Here is a 23,196-nt window from a genome sequence, read left to right on the forward strand (position 1 = left end):
CAGTGCTAAACAACTTTAAGTGTGACATAACATTGCAAAATATTACAGGAAAGGCAGCAGAACAATTGTTAAGAGCCTGGGCTCTAGAAACGAATGCCTAGGTTTGAGTCCTGGCTCTCCACCCACTAGCTGTATACTCTTGGGCAAGTTACTTACCTTCCTGCACCTCAATGTCCCTATTTATAGCATGGGGACTCATATCTAGTCCATAGTGTTGCTGTAAAGATTAAGTGAGTTAATAAAAGTAGAGGGCAGTGTCTATCATCTAGTAAACAGCCAACAAATATTGGTTATTGTTACAGAAAATTGGAGGAGGGGAAAATCATATCTAACTGAGAATGGATCAGAAAAGGCTTTATGGAGGGAGGAGGTGACATTGAAGAAAAGGTTTAATGCTAATGAAGTGTGATGGTCGGGTTGGGGGGGAGGGTCAAAAGGTAGGGAGTTAAAGGTAGAGGAGGTGGAAATGCTTAGGTTGTGTGGGGCCATGAGTGAAGAGATGAGGGGTGGCATGTGGCAGTGGAAGCTATTGAAAACTAAATCTCCAAAGAGAGACAGAGGTCAAAACATGGAGGGCCTTGAATGCCAAATTTAAAACTGGAGTTAACCACTGGCTATGAGATTCATTAAAGAGAGAGTTGGGCTGGGCACGGTGGCTCACATCTGTAATCCCAGCACTTTGGGAGGCTGAGGTGGGTGGATCATGAGGTCAGGAGTTCGAGACCAGCCTGGCCAACATGATGAAACCCCAATGCTACTAAAGATACAAAAAATTAGCTGTGCACGGTTCTGGATGCCTGTAATCCTAGCTACTTGGGAGGTTGAGGCAGGAGAATCGTTTGAACCTGGGAGGCGGACGTTGCAGTGAGTCAAGATCATGCCATTGCACTCCAGCCTGGGTGACAGTGCCACACTCGATCTCAAAAAAAAAAAAAAAGATAAAAGAAAAAAAAAGAATGAAATAAAGAGTCATTCTCTTCTTTGTGGAAGAGAAAAAGAAAGCCCTCTTTGGCAGAATTGAAGACTGACAACTTTCCAGTTTGTCCTTGAGTGTTACCAAGTTCAGAAACAACTCTCTGAGGATTAATATTTTGATTTAGGGAAAGGAAAGGGGGAGAGAAAGGAAGAGATGGAAAAGGGAGTGAATAACTGAAGGATGATAAGTGCGAGGGGGAGATGAAAAGTGAGCCCTATGGGAAGGCGGCAGCAAAGTCTGTCTTCCCTAATTCCTCATTCCTGGGGTCACTTGATGACAGAACTAATATATAACCTACCTTCTCCTCATTTAAGATTTGAGGTTTCCGTCTTTAGTTTTGGGCTTCATTTAAGTTTGAGACTGTCCTTTTGGCCTGTGAGCACACGTAGGGCATTAGGACCCAGCGATTGTTGTAGTGAGAGTGGTTGAATCTCGGTCTCTCAATTTTTCTCTCTAGCTCCCTCCTCTCCCTTTGTCATTCTAGCTGCCTGCTGCCTCCGCAGCGTCCCCCTAGCTCTCCCTGTGCTAACTGCCTGCGCCTTGGACAGAGCAGGTGCGCAAATCGGAAGGATTAGTTGGGACCTGCCTTGGCGACCCCATGGCATCCCCCAGAACCATAACTATTGTGGCCCTCTCAGTGGCCCTGGGACTCTTCTTTGTTTTCATGGGGACTATCAAGTTGACCCCCAGACTCAGCAAGGATGCCTACAGTGAGATGGTAAGTAAAGAAAATGGGTGATGAGGAGTGCACTCCCGTGGGATTGCGAGGACCTCTCCCCTTTTTTCCTTCTCAGTCTTTGGTCCTATCCCCTTAGCCCCTATCCCCACCTGGACCCTCCCTTCTCAACAACTTTGCAGCTTGGAAGGAGCAGCTGGGCAATAGCGATTTCTTTTGTGGGCTATGCTGCTCTGGAGCCACTGAATGCCAGTTGGGGGAGGGGTTGTCCAACGAAAACCCCCCACCCCAAGTAAACCAGAAGGCTGAGACCTGCATAGCACCTGTCACCGGCAGGAACCCTTTCCTTCTTGCAGCACGCACCCAAAGTCCAGGCAACCAGTCTACAAGTCTGATTTCCCTCCCTGTGAACTAAGAGTTTAGCAAGCGGAGAGTTTATTTTAGAGCAGAACAAAGGGGAAAGACGGAAAGAGCTTGGAAAAATGGGCTACTAAAACAAGCAATTTGTAGGTACTGGCTGGTATTCCTCATCCCAGGCAGACAGCTGATAGTATTCCTCCAGCCACCTGGGTATGTATCTGGATCCTTGAGACAAAGCATTCTTCGCCCAAATAAAAGTCACTAAGCTCTTGCTTCTTCTCCTTCTCTCAAGGGAGAGCTAGGTGTTTTGTTTTATATATATATATTTTTTGTGTGTAGGGTAATTACGAAATCTGCAAAGTCTGCTTTTTCTCTCCAGCAAAACAGTCCGTAATCCCCACCTTCCTTTCTATGGATGTCCAGAACCAGGCCCTCTGCAGGTTTTCCCCTCTGCAGAGTTGGAATCACTGAAGGTGACTGGCCAAAACATCTCCTCTGCAACCTGGGGGCTGGGCTGCTTTCCCCAGTTGGGCGTGATGAGGACTTGCTCTTATGCCTTGGAGTACTAGGAGATGGCAGGGAATGTTTCCAGCACTTTCAGGTCTCTCTCTCCCCTCTCCCCCTGTCACTTTGCCTTTTCTTTTCCCCACCCCAGCTGAAGGGACCCTGCTTCTCATCGCCTTTGCTAGACTGTCAGTAATGGGAGGGAGCACATTAATGGGCTCTCAAGGTCAAGAGAGAAAAGAGCTTAGGGGAGGAACAGAAGGGGAGAGAGAAAAGAGGAAAGCCCGGTAAGGGCTGAGGCAGGGAGGAACAGCCTCACACATTGCGAGGAATTCATAGTTCTCCTGAACCCACTGCAGAGCTTTCCAGGGCCCCTAAATGTGAGCTGCAAATGCATGGAGACTGGCAAATTATATTAATAGATGCTCAGAAAATGTTTGCAGGCAGCTCTGGCTTCTGTCTCAGGGTTTAAGCTGGAGCTTTCCATTTCTTCCTCACCACAAGATCACCCTAGGGTGGGGGAGGGTGGCTAGGAGTTGAGGGCTTAGGTCTAGCCCCAGTGGCAAACCTTTACATGCTTCTCCTTCTCCCTTCCCCTCCTCCCAGCATGTTTGACCAGATGGAATTTAAATCAGGTCAAAATGAGTACCCGAGGCAGCCTGCACTGGGAGAAGAGGGGCGGGGTGGGGTAGCAAAAGCCACCAAATGGCTTAAAGAGGTTGGGAAAGAGGGACAGGGTGGAGGGGAAAGGCCACTATATTTCTGTCTTGGTGATAGTAGTTTGGTGTTAGATTATGACTAAATAAATATGGTCTTGCTTTACTTTTCATATGTACATATATTTATATATTTGTGTGTGTGCACCATAGGTATTTGTAAGCTTTCCTTAGCCTTAGGGACACACTACCTTTCTTCAGTATATTCCCTGCCCTCCAGACCTTAGTCAGCTGCTTCAGAGGCACCCCAAGCTGCACCCTAAGTACAGTGTTAGGCTCTGCAGGCAATCCGACTAAGATGGAGTCACCGGGAAGCTTCCTACCAGCTTGGCAGGAGCTCACGAGGACCAGCCACAAATGGGTTTACAGTATGTTTCTTCCTAGAAATGGAGCTGTCTAGTGCAGCCTAATGAAAAGGAGAGGAAACAAATATGAAGATTTCATATCACACATAGGAACGTATTTAAATAGATATAATGTAACACAGCAATATAAAACCATTGTGTGTGGGTGTGTATGCACACTTCTGCACTTCTGTGCTAGGGGCATTTAGAGGGAATGGAAAGATTGTATCTAACTGAGATGTAGAAGTCACAGTAGTTTGAGGAGGGTTTTCAGACTGCCCTTTTTCAGGGTACCCTCCTGCATCGAGCATCAGGCCATAAACTGGAGACTGCTCTGTGGCATAGAGCCTACTGCGTAGTGCCTGGGCTTGGCCCGGTTTTATTGTCATTCCCATAGGAAATGGAGGGAAATTCAGTTCTAGTACAGAGAAGGTACTCGATATATATTTGTGGAGTGGATGGGTGAATGAATGAGTCATTGTAGCATTGCCTTGGCTTGTTACCGCCCTTCAGATTTCTCTGGTTGGCTCTTGATTATGCAGTTCAGGAACATGTCTTGCTTCTTAGAGGGGCTCTCTAAGAAGCCCTTCTCTCTCAGAGGGAGAGTCTCCCAGAACCCCTAGATCAGTCGCGATGATTATCTGGGATTTTCTGTTTTCCATTAAGGAGTGATTCCTCTGCATCGAGGAGGTTAGTCATGTATTGACTGCAGTGGCATTTCTTACAAGATCTCAAAGCGTTGTTGCTGCTGTTGTTGTTTTAAGATTATTTGTTCTTTAGAACATCTCTGTGAGGTATATTTCGTGTATTAGTTATTTTTATTTTACTGATGGATAAACTGAAGCAGAACAAGTTTAATGACATATCCAAGGCCAGGAAGGCAAGCTGTTGTTGGAACAGAGATGAGAAACCAAGTCCATGACTCAGTACTCCAGAGTAGCTGAGATTACAGGTGCCCGCCACCATGCCTGGCTAATTTTTATATTTTTAGTAGAGATAGGGTTTCACCATGTTGGTCAGGCTGGTCTTGAACTCCTGACCGCAGGTGATCCATCCACCTGAGCCTCCCAAACTGCTAGGTTTACAGGCATGAGCCACCACCCCCAACCTGAAATCAAGCATTTAGAAGAACAAGATGCTATTTTTATGTGCCCTGTGGACAGACCTCTATGCCATCAGCTAATATTGAAAAATGCACACTTGCCACTGTGTAATGTACAGTGGATCTCATGCAGAACTTCCAGATGCATCTTTGAATAGCCCATTTGGCATGTGTTGTCCCATACCTCCTCCAGATTTAGCAAGTATCATTATAGAGTACTCTAAATCCCACGTGAATTCAACATGACTGGCCACTCCCTTGACTAAATGCCTTCATTAGTTCACTTAAAATTGGGAGACAGCCCTTAAAAGCGCTGGGATGCAGTTTCCCGTGCAGTGACTAGGAACATATAAATAGTTGGTTTGCTTTAAATTTGGTGTTCAGCTTTTGGAGTAGTGGCTTCATCCTATAAGCACAGGGGTCCACATATGAAAAGGTAGGAAAACACCAAAAACCTGCTCAAAATAAAGCCAAGAGATTCTAGTCCTGAGCATGACTGGGCAAGTCTCTGATTCTTTGTATCCCCTCATAGTAAAGGTTTGTTGATTAAAAGTTTGTAGTTAAATGCCCTCCTGTTTATGTAATCCTGAGGAAACCTTCCCAATATATTTGGGCAGTTTATTTAATGTCCATAGGTAATCTTTTAAGCTTCCAATCACTGCTATTACTTCCTTTCCAACTAGGTAATAAGATAGTAATTTACTGATGCTTAAACTGCTCTCTGAGGTGGTACAGTATGTTTATATTCAGAGGAAACTGAGACCCTGAGATGTGAAGCAGCTTTGCTTAGTTCACACAGCCTGCCATCACAAGCTAAACTACATATTAGAGCTTGTGTTGGGGAGCTTGTAGCCTCTCAGTATAGACAACAGCTGACTTTGTTTCAGACAGATCTTTGACTGACAGTAGGAGTCAGTCTTCTGGTTGCCCTACGATGCAATCTGGGAAGGGTCCACTTTAACTGGTACAATTAGGCTTGCCAGCTTCCTCTTCAGGTGGGCAATATATGACAATGGAAAGTAGAATTGCTTAAAAGGTGTTTATCATTCATGTGGCTATTTGGCAATTAAATATATAATGACTTTTTATTACATTTAAACAATGATCTATGATTCACATGGGCTTTATTTCTTACAGGGACTCAGAAAAATCACACATGAGTCAGTACATTTTGCAGCACTTATGTAGGCTTTATGGTTTAAGATAGCAACCAGGCTGAGATTTTTTTGCCAAAATATATTTTTATCAGTGCTTTCTTCGGCTTTCATATAGTTTTTTTCCTTGTAAATCTTATTGAAGTATAACATATATACTGAAACATGCACATAGCATAAGTATGCAGCTCAAGGAATTTTCAGAACATTCTCGTGTAACCAACACCCATATTAAGAAAAAGCACGTTGCCAGACACTGGCTCACGCCTGTAATCCCAGCACTTTGGGAGGCCGAGGCAGGTGGATCACTGGAGGTCAGGATTTCAAGACCAGCCTGGGCAACATGGCGAAACTCCATCTCTACTAAAAATACAAAAATTAGCCGGGCTTACTGGTGGATGCCTGTAATCCCAGCTACTTGGGAGACTGAAGCAGGGGAATTGCTTGAACCTGGGAGGCAGAGGTTGCAGTGAGCCGAGATTGCACCACTGCACTGCAGCCTGGGCAACAGAGTGAGACTCTGTCTCAAATAAATAAAATAAATAAATAAATAAGAGAGAGAGAGAGAGAGATAGAGAGAGAGAGAGAGAAACAGCACATGACCAGCACCCCAGAAACCTTCCTCAGGGCCCCTCCAGTTGCTACCCACCTCAAGGGTAATTACTATCCTGACTTCTAACAACATAAGTCAATTGTACCTGATTCTGAACTTTATATAAATGGAATTCTACAGTCTATTAGCCAATTTATCCTTTCCTTTTACTAATTGGCATGAGTGAACTGAAGTGGATACCACTTTCCCTGTGTTCTCATTTTGTATTTTGTCTTGTTAGCTGGCTTAGGTTGGTTATTAATTGTAATCACGAGTGAACTGAAGTGGACACCACTTGCCCTGTGTTCTCATTTTGTATTTTGTCCCGTTAGCTGGCTTGGGCTGGTTATTAATTGTAATCAAAGATTAATATCATTTGACAGTTTTGAGCTGTTCAAGTTTAATGTCATTAATATGAGATCATGAATCCTGGTGTGTGGTGAAGAATAAATGACAAAAAGGAAAAAAAAAGATATGACTAAAGAAAGGCTTCGGCCGGGCTCGATCGCTCACGCCTATAATCCCAGCACTTTGGGAGGCTGAGGTGGGTGGATCACCTGAGGCCAGGAGTTCTAGACCAGCCTAGCCAACATAGTGAAACCCTGTCTCTACTAAAAATACAAAAATTAGCCAGGCATGGCGGCAGGCACCTACAGTCCCAGCCGTTCGGGAGGCTGAGGCGGGAGAATTGCTCGAACCCAGGAGGCAGAGGCTGCAGTGAGCCAAGATTGTGCCACTGCACTCCAGCCTGGGCGACTGAGCAAGACACCATCTCAAAAAAAGAAAAAATAATAAATTAAAAAAATAAAAAGGCTCCATATGCTTTTGATTCATGTCTCAATCATAATGTCCTCATACCATAAGAATGGACCTGCTTGATTCATCAATGCTTTTGTTATCATTAAAATAATTACCGTGGCTTGCAAACATATGGATTTCTAATCGTGTGGTTCATTTTTTGCGTGTGTTTGTGACAGCATCTGGCTCCGTTGCCCAGGCTGGAGTGAAGTGGCATGGTCTCGGATCACCTCAACCTCTGCCTCTTGGGTTCAAGTGATTCTCCTGCCTCAGCCTTCTGAGTAGTTGGAACTACAGACGTGTGCCACCACGATTCGCTAATTTTTGTATTTTTAGTAGTGATGGAATTTTCCCATGTTGGCCAGGCTAGTCTCGAACTCCTGACCTCAGATGATCCACCCACCATGGCCTTCCAAAGTGCTGGGATTATACACGTGAGCTACTGCACCCAGCCTAATTATGTAGTTTGTTAATGATCAAATGTGTGTGTGCTGATGCTATGACACTTTGACTAAATCTTTAAAATGCTCATTTGATTCACTGAATCTGAGGAGAAACAGGTAATAAAATACTTAGTAATTTTCTCCAAGCAATTTAGTGGCAAAACTAAAATTGGAATTCAGCTTAAGAATCCCAGTCCCAAGGATATTGCTACATGATTGCCTTTGATTACAGGAATTTGAAACATATAACTAAACCTGTCTTTTTCTTGGGCTTTTTTCCCCCCTCCTATAAGGAAACTATGGTTTCAGAGCCTGGGTTATTGCAGTGGAAAGAACACAGACCTAACAAAGTGATTTGCAAGAGCCTTTTAAGAAAGTGAATCTGTCAACTCTCTTTATTCTTACTATCCGTACAATTAAAGTCTTTAGAGACCTAGTTACTATAGACTCAAGACTTGTGACCCTTCTATTGTTGTTAAACTTGAGGTGGCCTGGACCAAGCATAATGAGGGGGGCTGGCAATAACAGGATTCTTTTGATGTCTAGCCTACTCCATGGGAGAAAAATAGATGGTTTCCTATGATGTCAAGAGCCATCCAAGCTTAGTCTCATCTCCAATAAACAACATTCCCTCTTTGGAGTCCTAGGGAATAAATCCTATCTGTACCTACTCAGCTTTCTATGACAGATTTGATAAAATGGTTTATCCACATGCAGTTTTCTCTTGAGAAAAGGAGGAAAGAAAGAGGCAACGGCTGCATAAAATATCCACAGCTGCAGTTTAAGAGGTTAGCTAAACAACTAAAAATGTAATATGCAGTTTTACTAAATGGAGAGAAAAAAGATTACTCAAGTTATAGGAACTTGATTTAAAGACCTGGAATTTGGCCCCAGGCTACAGATTGCACTATAGTATAGATAAGAATCTATTCCTGTATGATGGACGGTTAAGCCCTAGTCAAAAAAAGGAGTGTTTCCAGAAGCCACTCAACAATCTTGGCTCCAAACTGACTATAAGAAACTCATCCTTTGGCCGGTGTGGTGGCTCATGCCTGTATCCCAGTATTTTGGGAGGCTGAGGTGGGTGGATCACCTGAGGTCAGGAGTTCGAGACCAGCCTGACCAACGAGGTGAAATCCCATCTCTACTAAAAATACAAAAAATTAGCCAGGCATGGTGGCAGGCGCCTGTAGTCCCAGCTACTTGGTAGGCTAAGAGAGAATAATTTCTTGAACTTGGGAGGCAGAGGTTGCAGTGAGCAGAGATCGTGCCACTTCACTCCAGCCTGGTCAATGGAACAAGAAGAAAAGAAAAAACTCATCCTGGGCCAGGCATGGTGGCTTATGCCTTTAGTCCCAGCACAGTATTTTGGGAGGCTGAGGCGGCAGATCATGAGGTCAGGAGTTCGAGACCAGCCTGGCCAATATGATGAAACCCCCGTCTCTACTAAAAATTCAAAATTTAGCCGGGTGGTTGGCACACGCCTGTAGTCCAGCTACTCAGGAAGCTGAGGCAGAAGAATTGCTTGAACTCGGGAGGCAGAGGTTGCACTGAGCAGAGATCACGCCACTGCACTCCAGCTCAAAAAAGAAAAGAAACGAAACTCATCCTGCCTCCTGTGTTAATCACATCAGAATTTTACACTTAGGATTTAGGAATTGCCTCTTGAGAACCTTTGTGTTGCTAATTAGAAATGCCCCTTACAGGCCAGGCACGGTGGCTCACGCCTATAATCCCAGCACTTTGGGAGGCCGAGGCGGGTGGATCACAAGGTCAAGAGATCGAGACCATCCTGGTCAACAAGGTGAAACCCCGTCTCTACTAAAAATACAAAAATTAGCTGGGCATGGTGGTGCACACCTGTAGTCCCAGCTACTCGGGAGGCTGAGGCAGAAGAATTGCTTGAACCCAGAAGGCGGAGGTTGCAGTGAGCCGAGATCGTGCCATTGCACTCCAGTCTGGGTAACAAGAGCGAAACTCCGTATCAAAAAAAGAAAGAAAGAAAAAAGAAATGGCCCTTACTTATCCAGTGGCTTTCACCTGTAATCCCAACACAACACTTTGGGAGGCTGAAGCAGGAGGATCACTTGAGCCCATGAGTTTGAGACAAGCCTAGGCAACATAATGAGACTCAGCCTCTACAAAAAATGTTAAAAGATATTAGCTGGGCATGGTGGCACAAGCCTGCAGGCCCAGCTACTCGGGAGGCTGAGGCGGGAGGATCACTTGAGCCTGGGAGGTCGAGGCTGCAGTGAGCCCTGATGGTGCCACTGCACTCCCGCCTGGGTGATAGCAAGACCCCATCTCAAAAGGGTTAAGAGGCCAGGTGTGGTGGCTGACGCCTATAATCCTAACACTTTGGGAGTCCGAGGTGGATGGATCACCTGAAGTTAGGAGTTCAAGACGAGCCTGGCCAACATGGCGAAACCACGTCTCTACTAAAAATACAAAAGTTAGTTGGGTGTGGGGGTGCACACCTGTAATTCCAGCTACTTGGGAGGCTGAAGTGGGAGAATTGCTTGGGTCTGGGAGGCAGAGGTTGCTGTGAGCTGAACCACTGAAATCCAGTCTGGGTGACAGAGCGAGACTCTGCCTCAAAAAAAAAAAGTGTTAAGGAAGCCACTTGGGTCTACATTTTTTCCCATAATGTCCCCCTGCTACCATAACCAGAGTGCAGAGGGAGAAGGATAAGGCAGATGGCATGTATTGAGGTTAATGTGAGGAAAGGGTGGACTTCTCACCATCACCAAGTACCCTAAAACTCAGTTCAGCTCTGCCCCACATGGGTCTGGCTCCTTTCAGCCCAAGGTTTTACTCTGCCTCGTTGTCAACCTCTCTCCTAATTTCTCTCTGAAAAATCCTTGATTTAATCTAAGATGGGCAGAGAGAGGAAGAATGTCTAACACTTTGTATTTCCATATCGGCTCAGGAACATAGTAGGGATGAGGGTAAGGTGGAATTTTAAATAAGGACAGTCTCTGCCAAGGCAGGTTTAGGGAGAAGTAAGTGAAGCAGGGTCATGCAAATGTAGAGTCAGAGCCTACGTTTATTTAAAAGTTTGATATTTTGTTCATCATGGATATTATTTACCTTGATTAATGAGTATTTTTGGTGCCATCTTAAATTTTCCACCCGAGGTAAGTAGCCTTGCTGACTTTACCTTAGCCCAGGCTTGTTTAGGAACTTTCAAATAATTTGCTCAGAGACACCCAACTAGAAAGTGGCAGGAGCACTTTGAAAAGTTGAGGCAGGCCATATAGCCAGGCGCTGTCCCCCGCCCAAAAAGTAAAATAAATAAATAAATAAATAAATAAAAGAAATTTAGCCAGGTGTGGTGGTGCATGCCTTGTAGTCCCAGCAACTTAGGAGGCTGAGGCAAGCTGGGAGAATTGCTTTTGAGCCCCAAAAGTCGAGACTGCAGTGAGCTCTGATCTTACCACTGCACTCCAGCCTGAGTGACACAATGACAGCCCATATAAAAAAAAAGGCTGGAAAGTGGCTGAGCTGGGATTTGATGCCAGTCTGTTTGCATCTAAACCATGCTTTTATTTTTCCTAAACTTTTAGTCTTTTTTTTTTTTTTTTTTTTTGAGATGGAATCTCTGTTCCCCAGGCTGGAGTGCAGTGGCGTGATCTTGGCTAACTGCAACCTCTGCCTCCCAAGTTAAAGCAATTCTCTGCCTCAGACTCCCCAGTAGCTGAGATTACAGTTGCCTGCCACTGTGCCCGGCTAATATTTTTGTATATTTAGTAGAGATGGGCTTTCATCATCTTGGCCAGGTTGGTCTTGAACTCCTGACCTCATGATCTACCCACTTCGGCCTCCCAAAGTACCAGGATTACAGGCGTGAGCCACCAAGCCCTGCCTACCATTAGTCTTTTTTTTTTTTTTTTTTCTGAGATGGAGTTTCTGTTGCCCAGGCTGGAGTGCAGTGGCGTGGTCTTGGCTCACTGCAACCTCTGCCTCCTGGGTTCAGGTGATTCTCCTGCCTCAGCCTCCTGAGTAGCTGAGATTACAGGCATGTACCACCACACTTGGCTAATTTTTTGTATTTTTAGTAGAGACCAGGTTTCACCACATTGGCCAAGCTGATCTTGGCCTTCTGACCTCGTGATCTGCCCACCTCAGCCTCCCAAAGCGCTGGGGTTACAGGCGTGAGCCACTGCCCATTAGTCTTTTAAGAGTCCTCATAGGTGATTATCTTAGGCCACTTAAGATAATTAATCAATTAAGTAAAGATACATTTGCTTGTTAGCATTTATTCCAAATCTACAGGTGTGTGAATACTATTTTAAGTGCCAGATGCTTCTGAAAGGTCAAGTTGGCTTTCTGTCTGATTCTTTATTTTTTTATTTTTTTGGTGCCATGACTCTGCCTCATTCTTACACTTGTCTAGCATTTGGCACTTTTGACTATTCCTTTTTTTTTATTTTTTTGAGATGGGGTCTCGCTCTGTCACCAGGAGGGAGTGCAGTGGCGCAATCTCGGCTCACTGCAATCTCTACCTCCTGCGCTCAAACGATTCTCCTGCCTCAGCCTCCCAAGTAGCTGAGATTACAGGCATGTGCCACCACACCCAGCTAATAAAACATTTTTTTTTTTCAGACAGTCTTGCTCTGTTGCCAGGTGCCAGGCTGGAGTGCAGTGGGGCAATCTCAGCTCACTGCAACGTCCACCTCTTGGGATCAAGCAATTCTCCTGCCTCAGCCTCCTGAGTAGCTGGGACTACAGGCGCACACCACCATGCCCAGCTGATTTTTGTATTTTTTTAATTAGAGATGGGGTTTCACCGTGTTGGCCAGGATGGTCTCGATCTCTTGACCTTGTGATCTGCCCGCCTTGGCGTCCCAAAGTGCTGGGATTACAGGTGTGAGCTACCGCACCTGGCTTGACTATTCTTAAAACTCCTCTTGGTGTTCATGACCTGGTCTCTCCTGATTTTCCTCCTAATTTTCTGACCGTACTTTCTTCTACCTGCTTTGTGGACTCTTCTTTCTTTTCTTTTCCTTCCTTCCTTCCTTCCTTCCTTCCTTCCTTCCTTCCTTCCTTCCTTCCTTCTTTCTTTCTCTTTCTTTCTTTCTTTTTTTTTTTTTTGAGACATAGTCTTGTTCTGTTGCCCAGGCTGGTGCAATCTTGGCTCACTGAAACCTCTTGCCTCCTGGGCTCAAGTGATTTTCCTGCCTCAGCCACCTGAATAGCTGGGATTACAGGCATGTGCCACCACGCCTGGCTAATTTTTGTATATATTTTTTTTTTTAGTAGAGACAGGGTTTCGCCATGTTGGCCAGGCTGCTCTCGAAACTCCTGCCCTCAAGTGATCTACCTGCTTCAGCCTGCCAAAATGCTGGAATTACACTGCGCCTGGCCTCTCTTCCCATTTCTTAAATGTCTGTCATGCATTTTTTCCCATTGTATATACCCTCCCTGGGCATGATAATGACTATCCATTCTCTATCTTTAGTCCAGACTTCTCTTACTGAACTGCCTTACCGGTCCTTTCCACTTGGATGTCTTAGAGATACTAAAAAAACCCCAAACTGAGTTCCTCATTCTTTCCTGATCCCTGACCACCCCTCCCTCTATTCTCTTCCTCTTATATCTGATATACATCCATACTTGGAGAACACTAACACCTATTTATCTCTCCAGCACCCAAGCCAGAGAACTGAGAATCATTCTTGACTCTTCCCTTTCCCTCAGTGCTCACATCCAATGAGACACCAAATTCTGTAGATTTTGATTTTGCTTTTTTTTTTTTGAGATGGAGTCTTGCTCTGTTGCCCAGGCTGGAGTGCAGTGGCGTGATATCGGTTCACTGCAACCTCCGCCTCCTGGATTCAGGCAATTCCCCTGCCTCAGCCACCCTAGTAGCTGGGATTACAGGCGTGGGCCACCACGCCTGGCTAATTACTGTATTTTTTAGTAGAGATGGGGTTTCACCACATTGGCCAGGCTGGTCTGGAACTTCTGACCTCGTGATCCATCTACCTCAGCCTCCCAAAGTGCTGAGATTACAGGCATGAGCCACTAGCCAGATTTGTCTTACTTTCTTTTCTTCTTCTTTTTTTTTTTTTGACGGAGTCTCACTCTATTGCCCAGGCTGGAGTGCAGTGGTGTGATCTCGGCTCGCTGAAACCTCTGCCTCCCGGGTTCAAGCAATTCTCGGCCTTGGCCTCCCGAGTACCTGGGATTACTGGCACCCGCCACCATGCCGGGCTAATTTTTGTATTTTCAGTAGAGATGGGGGTTTCACTATCTTGGTCAGGCTGGTCTTGAACTCCTGACCTTGTGATCCACCCACCTTGGTCTCCCAAAGCGCTGGGATTACAGGCGTGAGTCACTGCGCCCTGCCCAGATTTTGCTTTCAAAGCATTCCTTGACTCTGTCCCCTTCCCCTGATCCTGACTGTCACTATGCTAGTCCACATCTCTTACCTGATCTCTTTGTTTCTAGGCACACTTCCCCCAATTCATCCACCACAGTATTTCCAGAGGGACCAGCTTTTCTCTTTTCTCTTTTTTCCAGACAGGGTCTTGGTCTGCCACCCAGGCTAGAGTGCAATGGCACAATCACAGCTCACCAAAGCCTTGAACAACTCTCTGAAGCCTTGAACTCCTGGACTCAGGCAAACCTCCTATCTCAGCCTCCCGAATAGCTGGCACTGCAGCCATGCACCACCATGCCCAGCAAAATTTTTAAAAAACTTTTGTAGGGAGAGAGTCTCACTATCTCATTTAGGTTGGTTTGCATTCCTGGGCTTGATCCATCCTCCTGCCTTGGCCTCCCAAAATGTTGGGATTATAGGTGTGAGCCACTGTGCCCAGACTATTTCCAGAGGGAACTTCTTTAAAAGTTCCTCTTGGCTTATAAGACAAAGTCCAGCTCCACATCAGAACAGATATTGTTCTCCATGATCTAATTCATATTTATCTCTCCTATTTCATGTCTCATCTCCCTCTCTTCCCTCTGTCACCCTATGCTGAACTGAAGTGGTATTTGGCCGTATTTGGTGTGTCAGGGTCTTTTCTCATCCAGCTTCCTCTGCCTACAGTGCCCTTTCCTTTTTTTATCTTGCAAACGCCTGGTCTACTTTTAACATTCCATTCCAAGTTTTCTGTCACCATCTAGAGATTTGACCACTCCCTCTGGTGTACCTATACTGTTCCTACTACATAATTATATCCAGCACTTATAACACTTTATTGCACTTGTGTATTTACGTATCTGATTTTCCCCTTATAAACCTCAAACTTCAGGAAGACAGGACCTTTGAATAATAGACACCTATATCCAGAGTACCCAGTACAGTGCCTAGCACAAGGAGGCACTTAATAAATATTGAATTCAGATGAGAGTACCTCCTGGAAAGGAAAAAAAGAAATAAAATAAAATAAAATAAACTTTTTTTTTGAGATTGAGTCTTGCTCTGTCACCAGGCTGGAGTGCAGTGGCAAGATCTGCCTCCCAGGTTCAAGCAGTTCCCCTGCCTGGCTAATTTTTTGTATTTTAGTAGAGATGGGGTTTCACCATGTTGGACAGGATAGTCTCGATCTCCTGACTTCGTGATCTGCCCGCCTTGGCCTCCCAAAGTTCTGAGATTATAGGTATGAGCCACCACACTCAGCCAGAAAGTAAACATTGAATGAATGAATGGAAACAAAATGAAAACAAAGCAGTGGGCCAACCCAATGAAACACTTGATAAAATCTCATCAATTTACTGCAAAATGAGGCACAGGTCAATCTGGATAGTGAAAAATAGGAATGATCTATTACTCTAATGTCAATATAATTCTGTTACTTTGTAATCTTATATAGATCTCTATGTACCACTAACTGTGCTGCTTTATGTTGTTTACATATCTGTTTCCCCCTTCTAGTCTGAAAGCTTCATGACCCATCTTATTTAGCTCTGTATCATTGATGCATAACCCATAATAGGTGTACAATAAATATTTGTTGAATCAAAATTAAGGAATGAGGACTGGTTTGATGGCTCACACCTGTAATTCCAGCCTTTTTGGAGGCCAAGAGAGCTGGATCACCTGAGATCAGGAGTTCAAGACCAGCCTGGCCAACGTGACAAAACCCCATCTCTACTACAAATACAAAAAATAAAAAACTAACCAGGCAGTGGTGGTGTGCGCCTGAATCCCAGCTACACCAGAGGCTGAGGCAGAAGAATCGCTTGAACCTGGGAGGTGGAGATTGTAGTGAGTTGAGATTCCATCACTGCACTCAAGCCTGGGCAACAGAGTGAGACTCCGTCTGAAAAAAGGAAATGAATAAATAACAAAATAAAAATTAAGGAATGAAGCAAGCCAAAGTAGCTTCTTATAAAGGTCTAGGGATTTATTTCAATGAAATGAGAATTACTTTGTCTTACTATATTTTAAAGCTATGTAAAGGGCTGGCATTTGCATACATTTTTCTATTTGCTCAGCAAAACATTAATTTTTATATATTCTACAAATATAAACTCCAGTTTCCTCTTTTCTGAAATATCACAGATTCCAAATTAGGGAAGTCCAAGTTAGTGAAGCTTTACCAGATTGTACCTTACCTTGTTTCATTTTGCTTGGTATTCATATGCATCTGGGATTTGACAAAGCAGGCACTAGAAAATATGGATGTGCCTAACATGTACCAGTTTTTATGGACCTACTAAATTTAAAAAAAAATTCTTTTTTTTTTTTTTTTGAAATGGAATCTTGCTCTGTCACCCAGGCTGGAGTGCAGTGACACGATCTTGGCTCACTGCAACCTCTGCCTCCCAGGTTCAAGTGATTCTCCTGCCTCAGCCTCCCGAGTACCTGGGATTACAGGCATGCCCCACCACACCCAGCTAATTATTCTATTTTTAGGAGAAACGGGGTTTCACCATGTTGACCAGGATGTTCTCAACCTTCTGACCTCAGGTGATCCACCCCCCTCAGCCTCCCAAAGCGCTCAGATTACAGGTGTGACCCACCACACCCAGCTAAAAAAAATTCTTAATGTTATTTATGATTTATAATCATAAATGTTTTTAAACTATAAAATCAAATTGTTTGCCTTATTACCTTTGGTGCTTGTCTTAGTCTATTCAGACTAATTATAATAAAATAGCATAAACTGGGTAGCTTATAAACAACAGAAATTTAGTTCTCACAGTGGAGCTCAAGATCAAGGTGGCAGCAGTTTGATGTCTATTGAGGGCCCACTTTCTGTTCATAGTGCCTTCTAACTGTGTCCTCACATGGCAGAAGGGGCAAGTCAGCTTTCTGAGGCCTCTTTTATAAAGGAATTCATCTCATTTAAGAACACTCCACTCTCAGACATAATCATCTCCCAAAACCTACTAATACCATCATCTTGGGGGTTAGGATTTCAACATATGAGTTTTGTTGGGAACATAAACATTCATACCATAGCAATGATGCTACTAAGGTTTAAATCACAGGGATCCCAGAAGATTGCTTATTTTATTTTATTTTTTATTTTTTTGAGACGGAGTCTCACTCTGTCACCCATGCTGCAGTGCAGTGGCATAATTTTGGCTCAGTGCAACCTCCACCTCCCCAGTTCAAATGATTCTTGTGCCTCAGCCTCCTGAGCAGACGTGATTACAGGCGACAGTAACATGGCTGGCTAATTTTTGTATTTTTAGTAGAGACAGGGTTTCACCATGATGGCCAGGCTGTCTCCAAGTCCCGACCTCAGGTGATCTACCTGCCTCGGCCTCCCAAAGTGCCGGGATTACAGGTATGAGCCATCATGCCTGGCCTCTTATTTTAATCATAAAAAATTAAGATATGAAAAATTATATGTAATGGGACACCAGCAGCTGGTGTGAAAGGGGAATGGAGGTAGGAAAGGAGGACTCTGCTTGTGTTTTCTTCATTCTAATGTTAAAATCATGGTTAATGCTGTAATTTCCTTATAATATTCCCACTCTAGAAACGGGCTTACAAGAGCTATGTTCGAGCTCTCCCTCTACTGAAGAAAATGGGGATCAATTCCATTCTCCTCCGAAAAAGCATTGGTGCCCTTGAGGTGGCCTGTGGCATCGTCATGACCCTTGTGCCTGGGCGTCCAAAAGATGTGGCCAACTTCTTCCTACTTTTGCTGGTATTGGCTGTGCTCTTCTTCCATCAGCTGGTCGGTGATCCTCTCAAACGCTACGCCCACGCTCTGGTATTTGGAATCCTGCTCACCTGCCGCCTGCTGATTGCCCGCAAGCCTGAAGACCGGTCTTCTGAGAAGAAGCCCTTGCCAGGGAATGCTGAGGAGCAACCCTCCTTATATGAGAAGGCCCCTCAGGGCAAAGTGAAGGTATCATAGGAAAGTGGAAGTACAAAGAGTGGACCTTCCAGGCAGTTGCGTCTACGACACCAGGAAGATGTCAGTGTGTGTTTCTCATTCGATTTATTTATCTTGGGGAAAGGGAAAAATGTAATCTGCAAGTTAATGACCCTATTGGCTTGTGTACATCTATATGCTAAAATGACTTCCCCACTTGACATTTGTGCACCACCTGTAATTACTCTGGGGCAACTCTCACATCTTGCTGCATGTACATGTATACGGCTACTGTTGAAGTGTAATTGTGAGATGGACTCCAGCAAGCATGTGCTTGTGAGATTGTGTGTGGGAAAATGTATTTAACTACTCTGTGTGTGTGTGCACATGCACAAACGCATGTGCAGAGCAGGCTCTGATCTTGAACTAATCCTGCACAGGCATCCTTCCCTTTATAGATTGATTCCAGCAAAGGCAGAATAAAACAAATTTCCAATAAAGAGAATCCTGATATAAAACAAGTCATGTATTCCCATGGCCAGGAATCTCTCCACAGATGCTGAAAACTTAAACTTACTACTTTAGAGAAAAAAAATTCAATTTGAGACATTGAGTTATATATAAAATTAATTAGGGTTTATTCCAACAGTTGCTTAAAATTTAAATAGTCCATATTGAGTTTAATTAAAACAAGGGATGCATGCAGTTAAATTGATAGTTTAATTCTTCAAATGATAATATAGGAAGTTTCACCTTGCCTTTGTCTGAGCCCCACCTACTAAACCCCTTTACACACAATTTAAAACTGAAGCAGTAAACTTGTTTCCTGACATCTTTTTCAGATTGTCTTAAGCCTAAAATTGCCTCACTTCCATTATTCTCAGCAGCCAACCAGGATTTGGCAGCTGCTCCACTGTTCAGGTTGAGGGAACAGGATCAGTCTTGTTAGAAGTCTGTGAGTCTCAAACTCTACCTGTTCTTTGCAATCATTCAAAATTTGACAAAGAAGCTATATTCAGTGTTTCCTTGCCAAACAAATTTGCTATTCTTATTGATTCTTCACTGAGGTTTGCTAGTATAAGCAGAGTTCCAAGTCAACCCTAGAGTTGTCTCTACACTTCTTTATCATTCCAGTGGGTGGAGTTTAGCTGGGGGAAGGACATTTCATAAGGGTTAGTTGGATTGAGCAGTATAAACATTTGCTTTTTTCATTACGTACTGTTGTTTTTCCTTGTTAGATGTGCTTTGGTGGTTTAATATTATTGTGCCAGGGATGGGGAAATGGGTGGGCGGGGGTGTGTGGGAAGAGTACTTATTACTGTATTTTCTTCAGTGTCATGTTCTTGGTAATTGATACCTCTCTGTTTTATTTCTCTCATTCTTTCAAAATAAAACTTTTTGAAATTTGGAGGAAACTGTCTAGACAAATGCTGAAAATCTGGAAAGTAAGGATCATATCAAAGGATTCAGCCTCTCTTTTTCTGAGTCTGGATGAAGGAAGAGAGGAAAGAGAAGAGTATAATCACTTAATATGCTAATGAAGTTGCCAACTTTCTGATTTCTAGTTTTTCTTTTTCTTATTCTTTTTTTTTTGAGACATGGTCTTGCTCTGTTGCCCAGGCTGTAGTGCAGTGGTGTGATCACAGCTCACTGCATCAGTCTACCAGGTTCAAGTGTTCCTCCCACCTCAACCTCCTGAATAGCTGGGACTATGGCATATGCCACCATGTCCGGCTAATTTTTTATTTTTTGTAGAGATGGGGTTTTGCAATAGTGCCTAGTCTGGCCTCAGACCCCTGGGCTCAAACAATCTGCTTGCCCCGGCATCCCAAAGTGCTGGGATTACAGGTGGGAACCACCTCACCTGGCCTAACTTTCCAATTTAATTTACGTTCCTGCACACTTTTGTGATGTTAGCACACAAGACAGAAAGCCACATATTTAGGATCCCAATAAAATTTCAAGGTTTTGGGAGTTTTGCTTTATTAGGTGATGCCAAGGGAAGTTAGAAAAATGATTTCAGAGAAAATTGAAGATACATTAAAGGTGAATCACTGGCTATCACTACATATATATATATATATATCTCCACAAAGTAGTACAAGTTGCACTGCCTCAGACTTGTCACATTAGGCAAGATATTTCACCACTCAGGGCTCTAGTTTCACCATCTACAAAAAGAAGCTTTAAATTCCCTTCTAATTTACATTTCTTTGAGCCTATGAAACATGATTAAAAGCATGAAAAATAATTCAAGAAATTTTCAATTGTATTAAAGAAGAGCACTTATCAGAAAAAATTGAAGGGTCTCAGTTGTCATGCATGATTAAATAAGAGTTTGTGAAACTACTCTGAAAACCATGTATGATGTGGTAAATAACTATTTTTGCTGTGTGCTTTCCCAAACACATAAACTTAATTTTTGATAATTCATCTCTAAGATTGCAGTTCCCCCCCAACTAGTTTACCCAAAGTTTATAGGTATGTTTTGGTCTCAACAACTCAGTGAGTCATTAAATTTTTATCTTTTCTCTCTTATTCCTACTCTAATAAGAGATTAAATTAGAGACTAAGCTGAGAGCTCAGACTAAACCCTTGTTGCTGTTTTAAAGCCAGTTTCTTTAAGGTCGATTAACTTCTCATGATTAGGAATAGTTACATGTTGACAGCCAGTTTCTAGAAAACCTTGAAGGATATCCCTACTGATTCTCGGTAAAACGAGGGCAGATCCAGCTTTTCTTTCCTCCCACGCCCTAGGTTCACGTGGGGAAAGCGACAGGCCCTTTGACTTAAGTCTCAGCCAGGGAGAAGCCACCTTTATTGTGAAGTTTGCGGTTTCACATTTACCTACAAAGTCCCGACATCTGGGGTCAGAATAGGCAAAATAATCACTATAATTGATCATGTTAAATTCAAGAACGGAGACCTGAATTGTCCCATCACACGCATAATGACAAATGCGAGCATTCCTAGCACAGTGGGAACGCCAGCCAATCAGTTCACTCCAGCAGCGACGGCCCACTCGCTGCGCGCCCCCTAGGCCCCAGGTGGGTGGGGCAATCCGCTCTCCGTAATTGATATACGTCAGCGTCGGCGCGCGCGCCCCCTCCCGCCACAGAGCCACCTCCCGCCACCTCTAGCCAGTTAGGCTTCAGCTGAGTGCGTAGCTCCGCCCAGCCGCCGCTTGGGTCTGGGCGGAAGCGCATGCGTGCGGGTGGAGTCCGCTTCTTTGAATTCCCGAGGCGGCATTCGGTCGTCAGAGGCCTGTGCGGCTATACGTCGAGTGTGTTAGGTAAGAAGGTACTTTTAAGCACCGCGCGAAATAGGAGCGAAGATAATTTTGTAATTTTTGAGGGTGGGACTATCCTGCAAGTTGTGGCTGTGGTCCGGTTTTCTGTAGCCAGTTTCGCTTCCAGCTGGGGCAGGCTGTTGCGGGGATCCTTGGGAAGCACTGGGATGGTTCAACTGGGTGGGGTCAGAAGCCGCTCCCCCACCCTTCTTTTTTAGGACCCTAGGAAACGACTTGGGACCTGTAACCTCCCACTGGGTTGGACATACATAGTCCTCTTCTGATCTGGCCTCATCTGTTCCACGGAGGTGGGATTGAGTAGGTGTCATTCCGACCATTCCTTTCGTTTTTCCTATTTGAAGCCAAAAACTTAGAAGTCATTCTTTGTTACTGTTTCCCTTTTCCCTATATCCAATTCTTTTATCACGGCCCGCTCTGTCTACTTCCAAAACATAGCACTAATCCAATCATTTTCCACCTCTACACCCTAGGCCTAGTGCAGGCAACAGTCATCCCTTTACTGGACTTCTCCAAGAGTCTTTTATTTGGTTTATTGCCGCTGCTTGACCTCTAACATTCTCGTCTCTGCACTGCAGCTAAAATGATCTTCAAACACAAATCAGATGGCATTGCTCCCTTCTCTAACCTTTCCCCCTTCGCCTATGTTTTCCCATGACATTTAAAATCCAAACTCCTTACTCTGGCCTGCAAATCCCAGTGTGATCTATCGAGTCCCTGGCTACGTTCTGACTTCATCGCTTATTATCTTTTACCTCTTTCATTCCACTTTCTCCAGACTGATGTTGCTACTCTTTTTTTTTTTTTTTCGATTTCTTTCTTCCTTCCTTCTTTCTTTCTCTTTTCTTCTTCCCTTTTTTTTCTTCTTTCCAGAGTCAGGTTGGGTGTGGTCGCTTACGACTGTAATCGCAACACTTTGGGAGGAAGCTGAGGCAGGTATGGATCACTTGAGGTCAGGAATTCGAGACCAACCTGGCCAACATGGGGCAACCCCTTCTCTACTAAAATACTACAGTTAGCTGGGCGTGGTGGCATGCGCCTTCTTCAGTCTAACGCTCTCCCAACTGAGCTATTTCGGCCACCGGCGTGCTCCTATAATTCTAGCTACAGGAGAGACAGGCAGGAGAATCCCTTGAACCTGGGAGGTGGAGGTTGCAGTGAGCTGATCAGGCCACTGTATTCCAGCCTGTGTGAGGAATTAATTCTGTCTCAAAAAAAAAGAAAAAGAAACAATGTCTCCCTATGTTGCCCTCAGCTTCCCAACGTGCTGGGATTCTAAGTGTCACCTACCTACCCTACCTTGTAGGGCCAAGCTGCTGTTTTAACACATAAAGTTCTTAAAGGTCACCTCAGAGAGGTTTTCTTTGAACACTTGTTACAAAGTTACAACGTAGCTTCCCATTCCTACTTCATTTCTGTAACATCACTGTGTATTATATTCATTATTACTTGTCTACTTTTCTTCCTTTTTTTTTTTAGAGATAAGATCTTGCTCTGTCACCCAGGCTGGAGTGCAGTGGCACAGTCACAGCTCTCTGCAGCCTCAACCTCCCAGGATCAAGCGATTCTCCTGCCTCAGCCTCCTGAGTAGCTAAGACTACAGACATGTGCCACCACGCCTGGCTAATTTTTTGTCTTTTTTAGAGACGAGGTCTCACTGTGTTGCTCAGACTGGTCTTGAACTCCTAGGCTGAAGGGAACCTCCAGCCTCACCTCCCAAAGTGCTGGTACTACAAGTGTGAACCACCATGCCTGGTCTTAGTTGTATACTTACTTATTGACTCTCACCTCCCCCTTCAATGTAAGTTTCATGAGAACAGGGACCTTGATTGTTTTATTATTTTATCCCTGGTAACTAGACTTGTGCTTGGCATATAGATGACATTTAGTAATTATTAAGTGAATGAATGGGAATATTTGTCTCCTGAAAATGCTTAGTCTGGC

The 23,196-nt window shown here is 44.2% G+C and overlaps 2 protein-coding genes across 6 annotated transcripts in view; both read left to right on the forward strand.

The window, feature by feature from the left end:
• The first annotated feature begins 1,450 nt into the window (after positions 1-1,450).
• Positions 1,451-19,360, forward strand: TMEM35A (transmembrane protein 35A). Its single transcript, XM_002763086.5, has 2 exons — positions 1,451-1,694; positions 17,604-19,360. The coding sequence occupies exons 1-2, from the start codon at positions 1,575-1,577 to the stop codon at positions 17,985-17,987; spliced, it is 504 nt and encodes a 167-aa protein (XP_002763132.1). The 5' UTR covers positions 1,451-1,574; the 3' UTR covers positions 17,988-19,360.
• A 1,777-nt stretch (positions 19,361-21,137) lies between these two features.
• The window catches only part of CENPI (centromere protein I), a 75,820-nt gene continuing 73,761 nt past the window's right edge, over positions 21,138-23,196 (forward strand). Inside the window, exons 1-3 of one of the 5 annotated variants that reach the window (XM_054250868.2) lie at positions 21,162-21,237; positions 21,453-21,552; positions 22,897-23,053. Coding sequence is in view for 1 of the 5 variants with exons in the window: in XM_035288631.3 (XP_035144522.1) it covers positions 21,150-21,237 (88 nt within the window). In the remaining 4 variants the exon portion in view is untranslated. Of the gene's footprint in view, positions 21,238-21,452; positions 21,553-22,896; positions 23,054-23,196 lie in introns of all 5 variants that reach the window. The other 4 variants (XM_008989602.5, XM_054250869.2, XM_035288631.3 and 1 more) reach the window with 4 other exon arrangements.

The sequence above is a fragment of the Callithrix jacchus genome, chromosome X (assembly GCF_049354715.1).
Source record: "Callithrix jacchus isolate 240 chromosome X, calJac240_pri, whole genome shotgun sequence".
NCBI lineage: Eukaryota > Metazoa > Chordata > Mammalia > Primates > Cebidae > Callithrix > Callithrix jacchus.